At 38.6% G+C, this 16,159-nt stretch overlaps 1 protein-coding gene across 1 annotated transcript in view; it reads left to right on the top strand.

Moving 5' to 3' along the window:
* The window catches only part of LOC129105743 (testis-expressed protein 264 homolog), a 40,519-nt gene extending 31,838 nt beyond the window's left edge, over positions 1–8,681 (top strand). Inside the window, exon 4 of the mRNA XM_054616920.1 lies at positions 6,589–8,681. Coding sequence (XP_054472895.1) covers positions 6,589–6,854 — 266 coding nt within the window. The 3' untranslated portion in view covers positions 6,855–8,681. The remainder of the gene's footprint in view (positions 1–6,588) is intronic.
* Positions 8,682–16,159: the final 7,478 nt, after the last annotated feature.

The raw sequence follows: 16,159 nt of genomic DNA, 5'->3' as shown, positions 1-16,159 counted from the left end.
TAACTGTGCTGCCAAGCAAAAAGCGTCTTGGTACTCCTCTGCTATATGGCACATATTTGAAATAGGAAATATGCTTACATTCGGCGCAAAGTCTGTTTCTATGCAAAGAGCCACAATGCAAAAAACGGTTCCATTCGCAAAGATCCGTGCTATGAGCCACACGCAGTCACATTGAAAATATTAGCGTCTTCAGAGAATTGCTGTTAACTGAAACACATTTATTAGAGATGGCTGCTCGAGCTCATTTATTTTGGGATGCAGTGACAGGATGCAATGATAGTTGTGTCATGAAAAATAAATGAATAAAGCTCCCCTACATGTCATTTTTGAAAATACAAGAGAAAGAAAAAATAAATAAATAATGGTTTATATAAACTTATAAACACATCATTTCTTCCCTCACAAATCCTGGGCTTCTATTTTTTCCTCTCCTCTTTCTTAATTGCCTTGTGGTTCCTCTGGCAAGACTCTCCAGAAAAAGACTCTGGCTCAGGCTAACTTTTACCTCTCACAACCGACGCATTGACCTCAAGTGCTTGTATGCTTTGCTACATGGATAATTGTAACCAGATGCAAAAAAAGTTGCAAAATTGTCTGAGTGTGTTTGTGCTGTAATATCATTCGCCCAATATCTTTTGTTAATCAGAGACGGTGCACATATCGATTGTAAATTTCCCTCGGTCATTTGACCCATTATTGCTATGAACATATTGATTAGTGCTGCCTTAAGCATTATAGTAGCCACAAGACACGTTTTAGAGTAGTGAAATGGTTATTTATACCATAAAATTGTATACAAAAAGCTTTTGACATATTATTTTAGGAGGAGGGTTATCCTCGTTAGTTTATTACAGTCGGCTACTTTTTGATTGTCATGTTACGGCACCTGTGTTTTGGCTCAGCATTCGGCTGTGGGAGTTGCCGCTTGGGTGGGACCCAGGGGACTTGGACCTTGTTTCCTTGCTGTTTTGTTTATGAGCAGCCTTGCAGAAGCAAACCGTGATTGACACCTTCCTAGGTGTTAATGAAAAGCCAAGACACAACGGCTTCTGGTTGAAGTGTGCTGCCATACACAGTCACAGAGGGGGCTGTCCACAGCTATACGGACACCACATGGAAAACTTGCGTTCAGTGTTAAAGATGCACAAGCGCTTAAGCCCCATTCCACTTGACACTAATTTATCCTCATAAGAGGATGAGAGAGACATAAGAGCTTTTAAACGTGTGTTTTCAAGAGACAATCCTGGTTGATGCGAGATGAAGCGAGTCTAATCACGAGTCGACATGGAGTGTGAAATAAGCTTAATTGATGACAACAGCCTAATGGCAACAGATTGCTAGAGCCTTGCCGCAGAGGCCATGTTGTTTGACTCAATACAACTCAATACAAGCCGACCATAAAATAATCTATATATAGTCCAGCTGAAACTTAAAGGACAGAAATACACAGAAAAAAACAAATAAAACAAAGCAAAATACACAGGGGACCACAGGTTTTAATTTCATTTGAACATGTAGCCTAGATAGCATGGGAGAAAAAAGCATTTATTAGATAAGGTAAAAAAAAAAAAATCAAGTTAAGTGATTTATTTATAAAGAAAATTACCCAGTGAATATTTTAATAAATTGATCATTTTTATAACAAATTTATCAAGTAAAAAATGCAAAATATTCTCTGTTTCCAACCTCTCAACAGTGAGAATTTGTTACTTTCTTCTGTTTTTGAAGCCTTGCAAAGTTAATATCGTTGGATTTAGGGCTGTTGGCCTAAAAAAACAAGCATCCTGAAGACATCCCACATCTTTGGGATCTAATTTCTCTCATTTTATAAATTAAATAATTTATGGATTTTGAAAAGTTGCATCTGATAACTAATTTGCTACTAAAGGTTTTTGGTTTTTTGGGGGTTTTTTTTAATCCGTGAAGAGATACAGTTGAGTTCAACGTCTCTAAAATAAAGTACAGAGTCAGAGAGTACAAAAAAACTGTTGGAGATGCCTCATGCAGTCAAGGGTGGGTGAGCCTCCACTGTTTGGTGTTTGCACTGAGGAGCACAGTGCACAACGATTGATTTATTCAGGGGCATCCGTGTCAACATTAAATTTAGATTTTGGATAACTCGATTTTCCTAACTTCCAACAAATATTTAAATTAAGTGATGCTCTCCAAAAGTAAAAGCCATCCATTCTTAGTGGGAAAGATTGTTTTGTGATTATGCTGTGCATAAAATATGGGTTCAAAGATAACTTTTCCCTTAATTCTAATTTCTCTGTAATTGGTGCTGCTCCAAAAGTGCTCCAAAAAAATCTCCTTTAAATTGAAAGTAAATGATTTTGCACTGATAAAACACAAAAAAAACCACTCAGTTAACTCAACAGGTGTAGCAATAATTAGTTATTGATAATATATTTGTCTGATCCCTCAAACTTAGTGTCACATCTCCACAAGAAACCAAATCGCAAAGGTCTATATGGATCTCCATTCTTTGATACAAAACGGATTGAAGCTGAGAGTTGTTGACAATCCCACTGCTTTTCATGTGTCATAGGTGCAGTGCAGAGTGGGAATGACATTTGGGTCCATGACTGAATGGTAATGTGAAAGGCAGGCATGCTCCTGTCACACTGGGATCAACTCAACCACATCAGTGGAGCATTCAGGACACTGGAGGCGTCTTTGGTCCACTGACCCCCAACCGACCCATCTGCTCAAATACCGACCCCGGTTTAGTGACCGTATCAACCCCAAGCCTCCTCACTCTGTCAGAGAGAGAGTGTAGAAATCGCCCTGTCATTCTCTAACATTGTTCACATTAGGGAACCACACAAGTCACAAGTCTTTGAGTGGATGAAGTGCAACAATTTGTCTTTAGCTCAGTTTTACTTAAAAGTTTACTAAAAGTCTTTGTTAGTTGCCTCATGGGGCAACTCAATGTAAAAGTTCAAGTTTTGTCAAAGCATTCGTTGAGTGAAATCACAAGTCCAAGTCATGTCACAAATCTTCCTGATAATATTGCAAGTCTTTCAGGTGTCTGAATGTTGACCATTAAAATGACACAGTATTTAAATCATTTTCCTCCCAAGGACTAGTTTGACATTTTGACATTTTTGATTTTTATAGTTTAGATGACAATATCATTACTACTCTCTTATCTGTCAGTTAGGTACCAAGCTAATAGCTATGAGCTTATTTTTGCATAACGACTTGTGCAAGGAGAAACAGCTAGTCAAATATCTGCCTGCCTGTACCTCTACAGCTCACTAATTGACATGTTATACAGTATGTTGTTTATTTAATCTGCACACGAACAGAAATAAGGAAATTAGCACTTGTGGTTTTACGGAGAGAACCATGCTGTTAGTCTTTCTTTGCCTGGTGCAGTGACTAGTGTTGTTCTCACTGTGAGGTTGCCAGGCAACAGGCAAAGGCTGACCAATTGCTGATAACATGGTAATTAGTGCGCTTTGAAAGTGCTGGTAGGCAGATTTTAAACTTTTAGACTTCGTACCTACCAGAAAGTCAAACTATTCCTTAAAAGCACTCTTATTTAGTAGAGGATTTGAGCCTTAATATTCTAATTATCTCTCTGTAAAGAGAGTTTGAGTTTGCACATTCAATCTTAACCTGCTATAATTCTGCAGCATCTTTCTCCGTCTCATTCCAATAAAGGATCAACTGTCACTCAGATGCATGTAGAGACCGATGCCTGGAGGCACCACTAAACCCCTCCAATCGAAAGCAGCAACAGTTTGCGCCTTTTAAAAATGAAGATCTCATTCCTAATGTGTATCTTCCAATCCAAATGGGATTTTTCTTCCCAATTGACTGATTCAATTTTGCTACTTGCTTTAGGCGTTCAACCAGCAGGGGAAAACCAACACGAGACCAAACGCATTGCTCTATCAGGGCTCAGCATGAATATCTCTAATGTTTTATTTAATCCATCAATCACATGCAGATGGAGTAAGTGTAGATTTATCGACGGGAGCTTGCATATTGATTCAAAGATTTAATTTGAATTTTAAATGCATTATATAAAGATAAATAGGAGTTAATTCTATAGATTATATTGTGGTAAGCGCTGACTTGTATGGCTTGCGTTTTTTTCTCATTTATAGAACTTCCCTTCCGCAAGGTGGAAATCGTCATTGTCTCCTGTATGCAATGTTATTGTCTGGAATAAATAATATATCACTCAATAAACTTTGCAGTTTACATGCAATTAGATTAAATTCTCTCTTGTTCAAGTACCTGTGTGCTCCATCCTGGCATCAGTCTCACAGTCTGTCAACGTGAACGGATTTCCACAGCAACATCGCTCTCATCTTTTCTAATATCATATCTTGGGTATACGTGACACAACAACATGAGCCTTTAGGTCGTTTCTGTTTTCACTAAGCATTACAGCACACACAGCAGCAGGCTTAACACACATAAACGTTCAGTAATTCCTCATAAACTATCAGAGTTGCTCCTGATTAAAATGTCAGACTAATTAATGTTCTGTACTATTTGCATGTTGCTACCCCCTTTTTGTATTTGCCTGTTGTAAGTCTCTTGAACTCGTGAAATTCAACATGTAGTTCTATTTACTACCTTTGAAGTTAAATGGGGAACAAAACAAATGTTTTGCTTTGCTGTTTGGTATCTCAAGAGCTTTCTCGAGGCATTACTTACCATGTCAGCAGCTTTCGCTGTATTTTTTTTTTTTCTTCACCTCTTTCTATCTTATGGTTTGAAATCTCTGTATGACTTGGTTTAGGTTCCAGCCAGTGTTCATCTGAATGCCCATATTTAAATGATGAATGGATTTCAGAGGAAAGACATTTGTTGATTGATAGTTGGGGATTTTGAACAGTGATAACTTGTTACTTTATAATGCAGTCTTTGCTTAATGCTTTTTATACATTGTCCCTCAACTGAAATGCTCAGCAGATAGAAGATTTAGTTTGTCAACCTGTTGTCTGTTAACCGCACAGACTTCAGCTACCTGTACCATGTATTATATATCACCTGTGACATAACCATTACTCTCCTTCTGGCTTCTGTCACCTTTTCTCATATGAAAGGTTAGTTCTTGTGTGTTTCATCATCCGGTCTGCAGTTAATGACAGTCTCAGTGTAAGGGGATATTGATTTGAGAAGAGTGTTATGTGGAAACACTCGCAGCCCCACAAAGACAAAAAGGTCGAAAGGACGGCACACAGGTCTGAAATTAATTCTTTAACCTGCAAGGAACAAACTAAAAAAAACAGAAGAGTCAAGTGGTCGGGCTGCCTCTATGAACCCCTCCAATTAAAGAGCAGAAGACCTTTAGCGTAAAGGAGTTTCTAATTAAAAACATTTCAGTGCCTATTTTCAGTTCCAGCTTCACGATGCAGCACAAGGTGTTGCTGCTCATCCCATAGTTCATTAACAACCAGAAAAATATGTGACAAGCAAGATATACTACATCCTGGAAAAGAAGGATTAAATGTTTCCTAGATTCCACATTTTTGGGAGTTGAACTTTATACTGATTTTCTTGTTCTGCATTCACTGATTATCCTAAACTGAATTGAATGCAACAGTATTTGTCATTGCTACACATTTTGTTTTTACATTTATGAGAATATAACAATGGAGTACAGCATGAGAAAAAACTAGCAAACATATGAGAGACATGTAAGCAAAGATTAGCCTAATAATTCTCAATGATCTTTCTTGTATCCCCTAGTTTAATAGTTTTTTTTATTTTATTTACCATCAAAAACTATTAATTCTACTGATTTTGGTTATCTCCTGACTTTTCTTCTCATGCCACCATGAGGTTGACATTTTTGTGTTTTAGTGAAATGTTGCATCAATTGGATATTCATGGTTTCCAGAGGATGAATCCTAACGACTTTGGGGATCCCGTGACCTTTCCTTCAGCGCCACCTTGAGTCTGACCTTTGTGTTTTTTTAATTACTGTTAGATTAGATGATGTCAAATAAGATTTGGTACAGATATGTCTCCCTCAGGATGAATTGTAATAACTTTGGTGATCCCCTGACTTTTCATCCAGCGCCATCATAAGGTGAAAGCTTTAATTTATTTAGCACTTTACGTAGTATGTGCATAATGACGTTCCCATGCAGCCTCAGCTTTACTGTTCAAAGCTGATCAGCAAAAGTTTGTAAGCGTAAATGCTCAACTAAACATGAACTGGGTCTATGCATGTTAACATTGACTTTGTGAGCATGTTGGTCACAAGCGCAACTGTAGACTAGAGAACTATTTTAACATCTCTCTAAAGAATATTTGAAAAAATTGGATAAACTGACAATTAATTTGAAGATATATTCATACATTTATGAATACATTTTCCTCCAAGCATATTATATACTAATAATTGATGAGTGGGTTTTAAAATTTAGTATACATTGTGAAGAGATAATAGTTGTTCTAAGCTATAGTCACAGTGCAGCTCAAATCCTGTCATGCAGATTTTGGTTGAATCCCAGCACTGGATTTTTTGGGCAGCCTAGAGTTTCTCATGTGGGGTTTGTTTATAGAACTCCTCTCACCGTCTGTCCATCCCTTCCTTTTGTTTTATCACTGCTCTAGGTGCAGACTCAAACAGTGAATACAGCTCAGGGAGTGGGGTTCTCCTGTCGGACAGCAGAGAGACGTCCCTGGCGGGGTCCTGTGTCCAGGATCAAGGGGAAAGAAACTACAGACGGAGAAGCTCCAGGGGAACCTCATCTAAAGAGCTGGACTGGGAGCAGTCTGGTGGACGGCAGTCAGAGAGAGAAGAGCGGCTTCATGGAGACTCCAACAAGAAGAGCCCGGAGGTTCAGGAGTTGTGCGGTGCAGTTGGAGGAGAGGAGTAAAGGTTCAGTGAGAGACATTAGTTGAGAAAAAGAGATTAAAGGATTGAAATTGAGAAAAGATTGAGAAGCACAAATTATAAAAGTATGTCTCACTACGGGTTCATGTCCAAATGGGGCAATATTAAAGGACAAGGCAGGTTATATTTGATATTTCTGGTATTGTGACCAAATCCAATGAAAAGACCAAAACTAACAATGTGTTTCTCAATACTTTGAGACTTCACTACTCTGAGAGCCCGTTCTGCCCCATAGAAGAATATTTAAAAATGAATATAATGTGTCATTTTGATGACAAACAGACAAACAGAAGTAAATAGTGGATTAATCCGCCTTTGGTGCTTTAGTAAGCAGCAAGACGGTGCATACAGGACCAACTCCAAATAAGCTACAGTGCCCATGTTCATTGTAAAGAAGGAACATGTCACCCGGGGCAACAGTGTTTCTCTCTGATGTGTTTCTAATAGTTATTGAACAACACAGGAGGTTCATTGTGCAAGGGAATATGTTGAATCAGGCTTTGACTTCACAGGCACTTGTTCATTGCTAATTTAGGTCTTCCCATTGGATTTGTTGATAATAAAACAAAAATATATAATATAACCAGACTTAGTCTTTACTCTTTTAACCACTTTTTTAAAAGTGAAAGTATTTAAATCTGCTGGATTTAAGTATTAGAAAACAAACCACTTCAAATATGCAGAACTTATTCAGGGAACCTGATTTTCTTGAAACATTTGTGATGTTTGTCAAAATGATACAAGATGACTGAACTGAGTATTTGTTAGAAACAGCATTTTACTTGAAATGTCTTTAATTTGCTGTGCTGAAGCTAACCATTACTTGCATTTCTAACAAGACTTATGTTTGTTAGAGGATTGTTTGACAAATGTACAGGGAATTCTGCGTTAGTCTTTTACCTGTTTACAAAGGGCCTTAGTTTCCTTCATTAAGGCATTGAAATGACTATAAGCACACAGACTTGACAAAGTGATCTGTACTGTTTTTTTAAATATTGTGTTTGACTGAATATTTGTGTGCTTTGTTAGAAGTTTTCAGTGTATTTTCACAAGGCTGTGTGTTGACATTGTTCTGTTGTTGATGCACATATTTTGATATAAAACTGACTTCATTTCCAAAGAGGAAGGTGTGAATGAATGCATAATAACCTTCTTCGTGTAGTCCTCATGGAAGGGCATGATTATGGAGTGTGCAGCCTGCTGTCATGTTCAGTCAAGGAGAAAGATGACAAGGCGGGTGACCACTAATATCAATTCCACTATTACTGAAAGCAAAGCGCAGTGACTCTTACCTTTTATTTACATTCTGCCTCTTACTTCATAACATTTTCTTCACACTTCCATTCCCAGCTCCTTCATTTTCTGTCCAACCCTCATATTGTGTTATTTTACTTTCTCAGCCTTTCTCCCATCTGCTGTCTCTTTGCACAGGCTAATTACCAGCTGCAACAGCGACGCTGGTGTAGTTTTCACCTTGTGAGTGTGAGTGTGTGTGTGTCATCATGACAAAATGTGGTCCTGGAGACACCAACTGTAGTGGGAAACTACCACAGAGGCCTATGTGAGGTGTTTATATCTGTCTAACAGTCTTGTCTATTTGTGGACAGACCTTTTTTTATACAAGATGCAATCACTTACTTTACTGGTAAGTAGTTGAGATTAAAACAAAGGCTGAATTTCGGCCTTTCACTTTATGCCCCTGCCTCTATTTGGCAGCTCGGCTGGTGTGTGATCCCATCGCAGGATGGTTTCTAGTTTGTTTGTTTGTTTTTCTCTTTTTGTTATTTTCTCTCATTCCCCCTGAAATAAATATGGCAGCTGCAGCCTGAAAAATCACCTGATGTACCACACAGGCTATAATGTGTGTCCAGTCATATCCATATCCTTTATTTTTCAACAAAAGAGATCACACAGATCTTGGTACAGATAGCAGTGCTCACTTAGAGGGAGCAGGAAGCTCAAAGGGATGTGCATGTGTTATCAAGTGTGGAAAAACGCCTTATATGCCAGTTTCATTTAAATAACTGTTGCATATTGTGAGCTAAAATGTGTTCATTTAAGATTCTACAGATTTTCACTTGGACAGAAATGAGTATTAAGTGAAGACAAAGACTCATGTCTGTCCTTCACTTTACTGTTGTGTGTTTGGCAGGACCAACCACACCAGTAAGGCTCTCTTTTACTATAACTGTGCCATTACATTGTCAGATAAACTCTCATCCTTCAACGGTTTCACAATCAGACCGTTTAGGCCCAGACAAAACCTGCAGGGAAGGTACTGTTTTTATCTAAACTAAAGCTATTGTAAAGTGGTGCTATTCAGTCTTAAATAATGATTAACATTACGTATATAATCCAGCCAGGCTGAGTCTATGAGAAAACTGATATTGCGTTAATGGAGTTTTTTTCCGTCAATCCCTTGTTAAACTACTGTATGTTCTTATTCTGCAAGGAAATGTGCAAAGAGCCTGTTACAGCATCACTCATTCATTCATTTACTCAGATTAGAGTTGCCGCAGAGAATAAATTGGCAGAATGCTGAGCTGTTACCTGACTAATGTTCTACAAATAAGATGATCTATAGTGGGTGTTTACATTTTTAATCTAAATGCTGATAGTTCTAAAGATAGGGTTCAATTCCCAGAGGATAAAGTTAAACAAGATGAATGGGCTTAAGGAGTAGAGTGAGGCCCTGAGATGCTGTCTGTGTGTATAATTATAGCACCTCTCTGCGGGTGTACTGCTCTCTTTCTATGTATACAAATGGGGTAGTGACTTGATGAGGCCATGCTGAATCCAAACATAACTAGACTTAAATATCATTGGTGTGACAGTAATGATCTCAGTGAGTGAATGCTCGGGGCTGGCTATGCCTTTGGCGCTGGAAGGGATACTGTTTTATGGTATTAAAGGGTAATTTCCACTTTATTACAACTTGTCATAGTTTAGGATCACTTTTGCCGTTGACAATAATCAATCAATACTCTGTACTCACTAAAGTAATAGCTAAAATATTGGACTGCAGTGACATTGAAAGGTTTAACTTTGACCTACTGTACATGTTGTATTTGTGGACACATAGTTATCCTGCTGTAATGAGGAAGCCTAATATTTACAACACTAAAAGTGCAGCACCTTTTGTGTTTTACCTCCAAATAGAGTAGTTTCAGTGATCTGACCAAACGTTTTGGCTTGTTTACAAGGCTTGGCTTGTTTCTGATAGGCTGACTGCTGGAGTTTCTTCTTTGTTTTAGCCATTTTGCAGTGTTTCCAGCAATTACTTTAATAGGTACAGTGTTTTCATAACAATGTATGAAAATAAGGACCAAATTAGGATCATTTAAGCATGAACCTTTGGGGTGGGAAGGTGAAGCTAAGCAGAGACTATTTCCTTGGTAGAAAGCAGTATTTCTATAAAAAGTGTGTTTTGTTTATGTTTACATTCCTGTGAATATCAACAAAAACAGAAACACCACAAAGAGAAACTAAATTGATTATTTTAAACTGATTTGTTTAACACTGAATCATTAGAAACCCACAGAGAGAACAGCAGTCAGACTGATGTGCGCTGACCACTGGCTAGAAACGCTTTGTTCCTGTCCTCTATAATTTCACTCGACATTAATTGGCATGTTGCTATCTAAACTCTACCTTCCACCCACATGCCCTCAACTATTGTAATGTAAACTACAATTCTATTTCAGGAGGAAATTGGTCCCTTTGTGTTAGCTGAGGGAATTATGCAACAAGCAGGACCCGCTCGTCATTTTAATTGCCACTGTACACAGAAAAAGTTCTTCTTTTCCCAACTCCTAACTGCAAAGTATCTTTTGTTAGTGCGGAAAAGAAACATTTGAAAATGGTGAGATGTGTTTTATATGTGTATGTGAGAGGAGGGTGGTGGTGGTGCTCAAGTATGTGAAGGTGACAGAAACGGGTGAGTGATTATGCTGAATACATACCGACAGAATTATTACAGTATGCTGCTTCTTGAATATTTCCAGATTTAATTGTAACTGGTTGTGCAACAGGGTACTGAGTTGGACTCAACAACTGAAACTGGTGCAGCAGACTTCTTCTGCGCTCCTCACTAATTATGCAACAGGAATGTTGCTGATGTTATATTGTTTTGGATGGGAAAAAAGTTCACAGTTTGTTGCATAAAAGGGTGTCTTTGCAGAATGCTCTGCTACAGAGCAGCATTTAGCACAGTTAACCTTAATTACCGGTGAGACTTTAAAGTCTTCCACTGCTGGCCTTACATCTTTTAAATAGTTAATAGCTGAATCAATACAGTGAGCCTCGTTTCTTTTGGGAAGTGAAAAACATTTTTGTTCATGTGTGTAGTGTTCGTTTTAGTTTAGGGTTGTTTGCCACAACATATTATTATTACGAATGATGTATTTTCCTGTTCAGGATGAAGGTTGAATCTGTTCAGTTCATCAGCAGATTCAATGGGAACTATTTTGCTTTTGGGAGTTCTATATGTTTGTGTGGGACGTTGTAGCCTTTTCAGTGAAAAACAAACGTGCAAGGCCCCCCTTGAGTTTGTGAAGTGCTGTGCCACTCATCCTGAGTGCGATTCGGTTTTAATGAGATGGAGGTGAATGAAGAGCTGGCCAGCCTTCATAAAGGGAGGGGGAAAAAAGTTGCTCAATTTTATTTTCTCATCATTCTAAATTTAGCTGGAGAGCTGCAGCGCCTTTCTTTGTCTAATTGGAAATATTTTCAGTTTTTTTTAAGGGAGGGGGGGGATATATCATTATAAGTTAGATACCTTACAATCTTTGTAATAAGTCATTTAAAACAAAAAAAGACCACGTGAGAAGCTGGAAACAGGATTCGTGACTTAGATGATCTCCCTTTCTTCATTGTTTTTATTATTATCGAATCCCTTCATAAGCCTGCCAAACAGCACACATTCATATTGTGCATATTTTTTCTCTAATGTTGTTCCAATGTCGATGCTGTAACTCGCTGCCCTGCAAACAAACGAGCACTCATTATAGAGGTGGCGCTGCAGAGAGGAATTCCTCAACACCTATTGTTTTCAAGTTGATTTTAATTCACTTACCGAAGAGGAACGACTATAGATAGCAATTGTGGGGGGGGGGTTTAATCACAGATTCGTTGAGATCCACTGGAGTCTCAGTCCAGCTGGCAGTCACATGTAGAAGAATCCCATCATCGCGCATCATAACTGTCGGCGCGAGTGGACACACGAGCACATGGGCGGTGGGCTGTGTTGCTCCGATCTGTAAGGCTCGCTGTACACACGACTGACTGGCAGACACAAGTTGGAGAGCACCGAGTGGAGTTTGTCACTACTTGCCGATGTGAACAACCACTTCAGAACCAAGGACAGATCCAAGCAGCTGCCTGGCAAACATGCTGAAAGTGATCCACATCTGGACTCCGCACGTTGTCGGTTAATTGTCGCACTGCTTGTGGAAGAGAGACGTGCAGATATATCCGTCAAGAGACATCTAGTGCTACAACCAGGTAAGAGATGAGTACTTGATAACTTTGATTTTAACAATAATGGTAATGGGTTTTTCCACGCCTAGCCTAGTCTGTCATAGAAATAACTTGTCTCTGCATTTTGCTGTCAGAGGTGCATTTTGCATTTATTCTCTTTATGATTAGATTTTTTATCACGTTTGCCACAACCCCATCTCAACTGCCAGTAAATCCAGATCAGTTGATAACGTTTTTTTTTTCTTCAAAAATGCATCTTTATTGCACTCAAATCTCAATATCACCAGTAAATATCCAAAGCAACTTGCCCTTATAGTTTGTAGCCTAACATTTTATCATTAGACAATTGAACACCTGAGTATGTTCTGCGTATATGTTGGGATAAATATGCAAAGAGACTATGCAGCACATTCACAATTTTCTGCACAAAAAGATGTTCTCGAACTAATCTGATCTTTTGTTTGAAGACAGCTTCCTAAGCAGTGCTATTGCGTCCTACTGTGATAGTAACTGAGTTGTTTTCAGTTTGCAAGTGTCATGAAAGTATTTCTTGAAGACTGATTTCGGCATTAGACAAATCCACGATCGCATGCATCAAATAGTTGCCGGTGAATTAGACAGGATGTGATGTAGCAGCGGGATTTCTCTCAAATGCGAGAGAACAGTGACATATTGGATATAGGTTACTGTATTACCACCAGCAGCACAATCCCTGCATGAATATGATTATCATGTTATTATTAGATGCTGCCACCAACTGTCAATAAACTGAGGCAACCTGTTGTAGCCAGTCTCACACTCACATCTGCACTTCGTCTCAGTATGTGATTTAGACACATTCAGTTTCCTCATAAACATCCAGGTGAAATATTAGCACAATAAAATCCTCTGTAGGTTCTGAGAACTAAACAGGCGGACTGACTTCCCCTGTGCAATTTTGATGAAACGATGCACTTGATCTATGTTCAAAATTACAATCTCGCCGGCTGCTGGCCACCACAGAGGCATCCTAATTCCTTCAGCTGACAAGTCCAGGTGGAGGGATAAACTGTGTCCCCACTGGAGGTGATATAGTGATGGAAATCATTAGTGGGATTATGTCGTCTGCTGTTTTCCTCTTCATTTTTTTGTATTTCATCAGCAGTTCATTGAGGTATTTTGCTTTGAACAGCTAGTTCCACTCCTTCAGAGGATCATTCAAATTCACAATGTTAAATGGCACAGGTGATTTGTTCTGCGTCTTCTGACTGCATTGCTGGATAATGTGAAAATATTTCGTGTCATATTACACAAAAAGAAAATCATGGGGAAAAGGATGAAACTTTGTCCATAATCCACAGCCATAAATTAAAATCCTATCAGTGTTAGTCACGTAAACATTGGAAAGCAACATTTTAGACAAACCTCATGGAACAAGTGCTGTGTTTAAGCTGTTATTACTCAACAGGCTTAATGATTCACGTGTAGTGGATTGCACACTAAATTAAATGTCATGTCATGTACAATCGAATATTTACCAAAAGCCTCTGTGCCAAACAAACCTGAGGGCAAAGCCTAAATGCCAGAGGTGATGTTACTGAAAGGATCTTTAATAATATTATCGTACATCATAGTATTAAAAATAGATCAAATAGAGTGATTTCTGCATTATCATAGTGGATTTTGTTGACAATAACAAACAGGTGGTTTGTAAACATGTAGAAAATACAGCTGTATGTGGCAATCACCGTCATTGAAAGACATTCTGAGTCATATATTAGACATTAGTCATATTTGGATAAGATAATAAGGAACGGTGTTCTCAAACCATCTTGTATGCAAAATCCTCTCTGTCCCGTGCGGGAGCTGTAATGCATTAGCTGATAGTTCAAAGCTGAATGCTTGTTCTTTTTTAACTTGCCTTTCAGAGGGAATATTGTGCTCAGACTTCTGGGGAGCGAGTGATTCTCTCAGCTGCTGAGTGTGAGCGCGACAGCCGCTTCGACATCAAGATGGTTTTAATGATGTCACCGAGGCCTGATATGAGCTACTTTGCAACTAAGCAGAGCCTTATGTGAGCTGATATCACTGCTCCGGTTTAATAAGTGTTTCAAATATTGATAGGAAATCCGATAGCTGTATTTCATGTCCACTTCAGTCCAACATTTATTTGAACTTCTTAAAGGTTCTAAGAGGTTCTCATGGACCTCCAGCCTCACTTTGACCTAGTTTGCACAACCCTGCCTAATTGGCTGTTGCTCATTGCACCATTAATTCAAACTGTGACCTAGTCTTTGCGACCAGAAAGCTCCCATCTGCTCCGGCAGACAGCACAGAGGAGCAATTAGACTCTTAATGTTGAACTCTTCGAGTTACTCTCTCACCTTGGTTCTAATAATAGGGCATAATGTGGGGTAGCATTATCAAACACCTGCACCTACTGTCCAAGACACACAGCAGGTTTTAGACACATTTTACATTGTGATTTCACACATAACGACATGTAATCCTCTCCGCTGGATGGAACCTAGTGGATTCATTATTGCACCATAAGGTTTCCCACCCACTAGCTGATGTAATATTTATAAGGGAGGGTTCTACAAGTGACACATTTTTATGTAATGTTACAATGTCAGTGGCAACATTTTGTGGCACAATATAATAAGTCACTAATAAGCTAGCGGCTCTTTGTTATTTAAGAGGCGAGCGGCGTCACATATATAGTCCAAATTACAGCTCTGTTAACAACGTGACTCCTCTAAAATCTAAACTTGGATAACAAAAAGTACAAAACACACTAATAGACAATTTCTGGTGATTTCATGTGTCATTTTTGCAAATAATATAACTTGTACATTTTACGAGAATGATAGTCCCAAACTGGCTGTAAGTGAAGAGCCATTAAAAGTCTATTGTCTATAAAGACATTTCTAAATCAATCTATTTGCTGAACTTGTGTGTTTGATGAATGTGATGAATGAATGTGTTTAAAAGAAATAGGATTGGTTTTCTCTCTCTGAGAGCGCTGTGATTGAAGCTGCCAACCTCCCTAATCAGACATCATAACAGCTCCTGGTGAGACTTAAACTGGTAACCTCCACATGATAGGAATCTATATTAGCATACGTGTCTCGCTGCCCACTTCCCTGCAGTCCAACCCTTATTTTTTTACCCACCATGTTTCCATGGCAACCCCAGCCATTTAGGAGAACCGCCATCTATGTGATATCTCGGTTGTGAGCTTGGAAATTACGCTTCACTTGAGAAGTGCCTTAAATATTTATAAATGTTTGATGTGGTCACTCGGCAGACTTTGTCTTTCAGAAAAAACTGAAGTGATTATATTTCACATTGGAATCACAGAGCGCCTGGATGAATTCGAACAGTTTCACTTAAAAAAGTATCACATAAACCCAATATCAGCATCACGACAAAACAGTCTGAGTCCTGGGTTCATACTGTCCTATATTGTAACAGCATTTTCTGTCTGTAATATTTTATAGATTGCATTAGGCTGTGAAAGAAACAGCAATATCGATAAGAAAACTGTGAAGAATCACTTGCAAAGAAAATTTAGATATAAACTGGCTGCTTTTACACTGCTTAAGTCTTGGGGTGACTGTTTCATGAGTTCAAATAACCTTGTGGGCGAAAAACTGAAAGAGTAAAGGCGCTAATGAAAATCTGTGACAAAAAGGAAAAACAAATGCTATCAGTGGGCGTCAGCAATGGACATTTTGAGACATACAGTCATGTTATTATTCTGTTTTGTTCCTCTGTTTCATTTCAAATTAATTAAAATGTATTTATTTTCTGTCCATGGATGCTGTA

The sequence above is a fragment of the Anoplopoma fimbria genome, chromosome 17, assembly GCF_027596085.1.
Source record: "Anoplopoma fimbria isolate UVic2021 breed Golden Eagle Sablefish chromosome 17, Afim_UVic_2022, whole genome shotgun sequence".
NCBI lineage: Eukaryota > Metazoa > Chordata > Actinopteri > Perciformes > Anoplopomatidae > Anoplopoma > Anoplopoma fimbria.
Note: the sequence above shows the minus strand (reverse complement) of the source record. Positions and strands in the feature narration are given on the sequence as shown.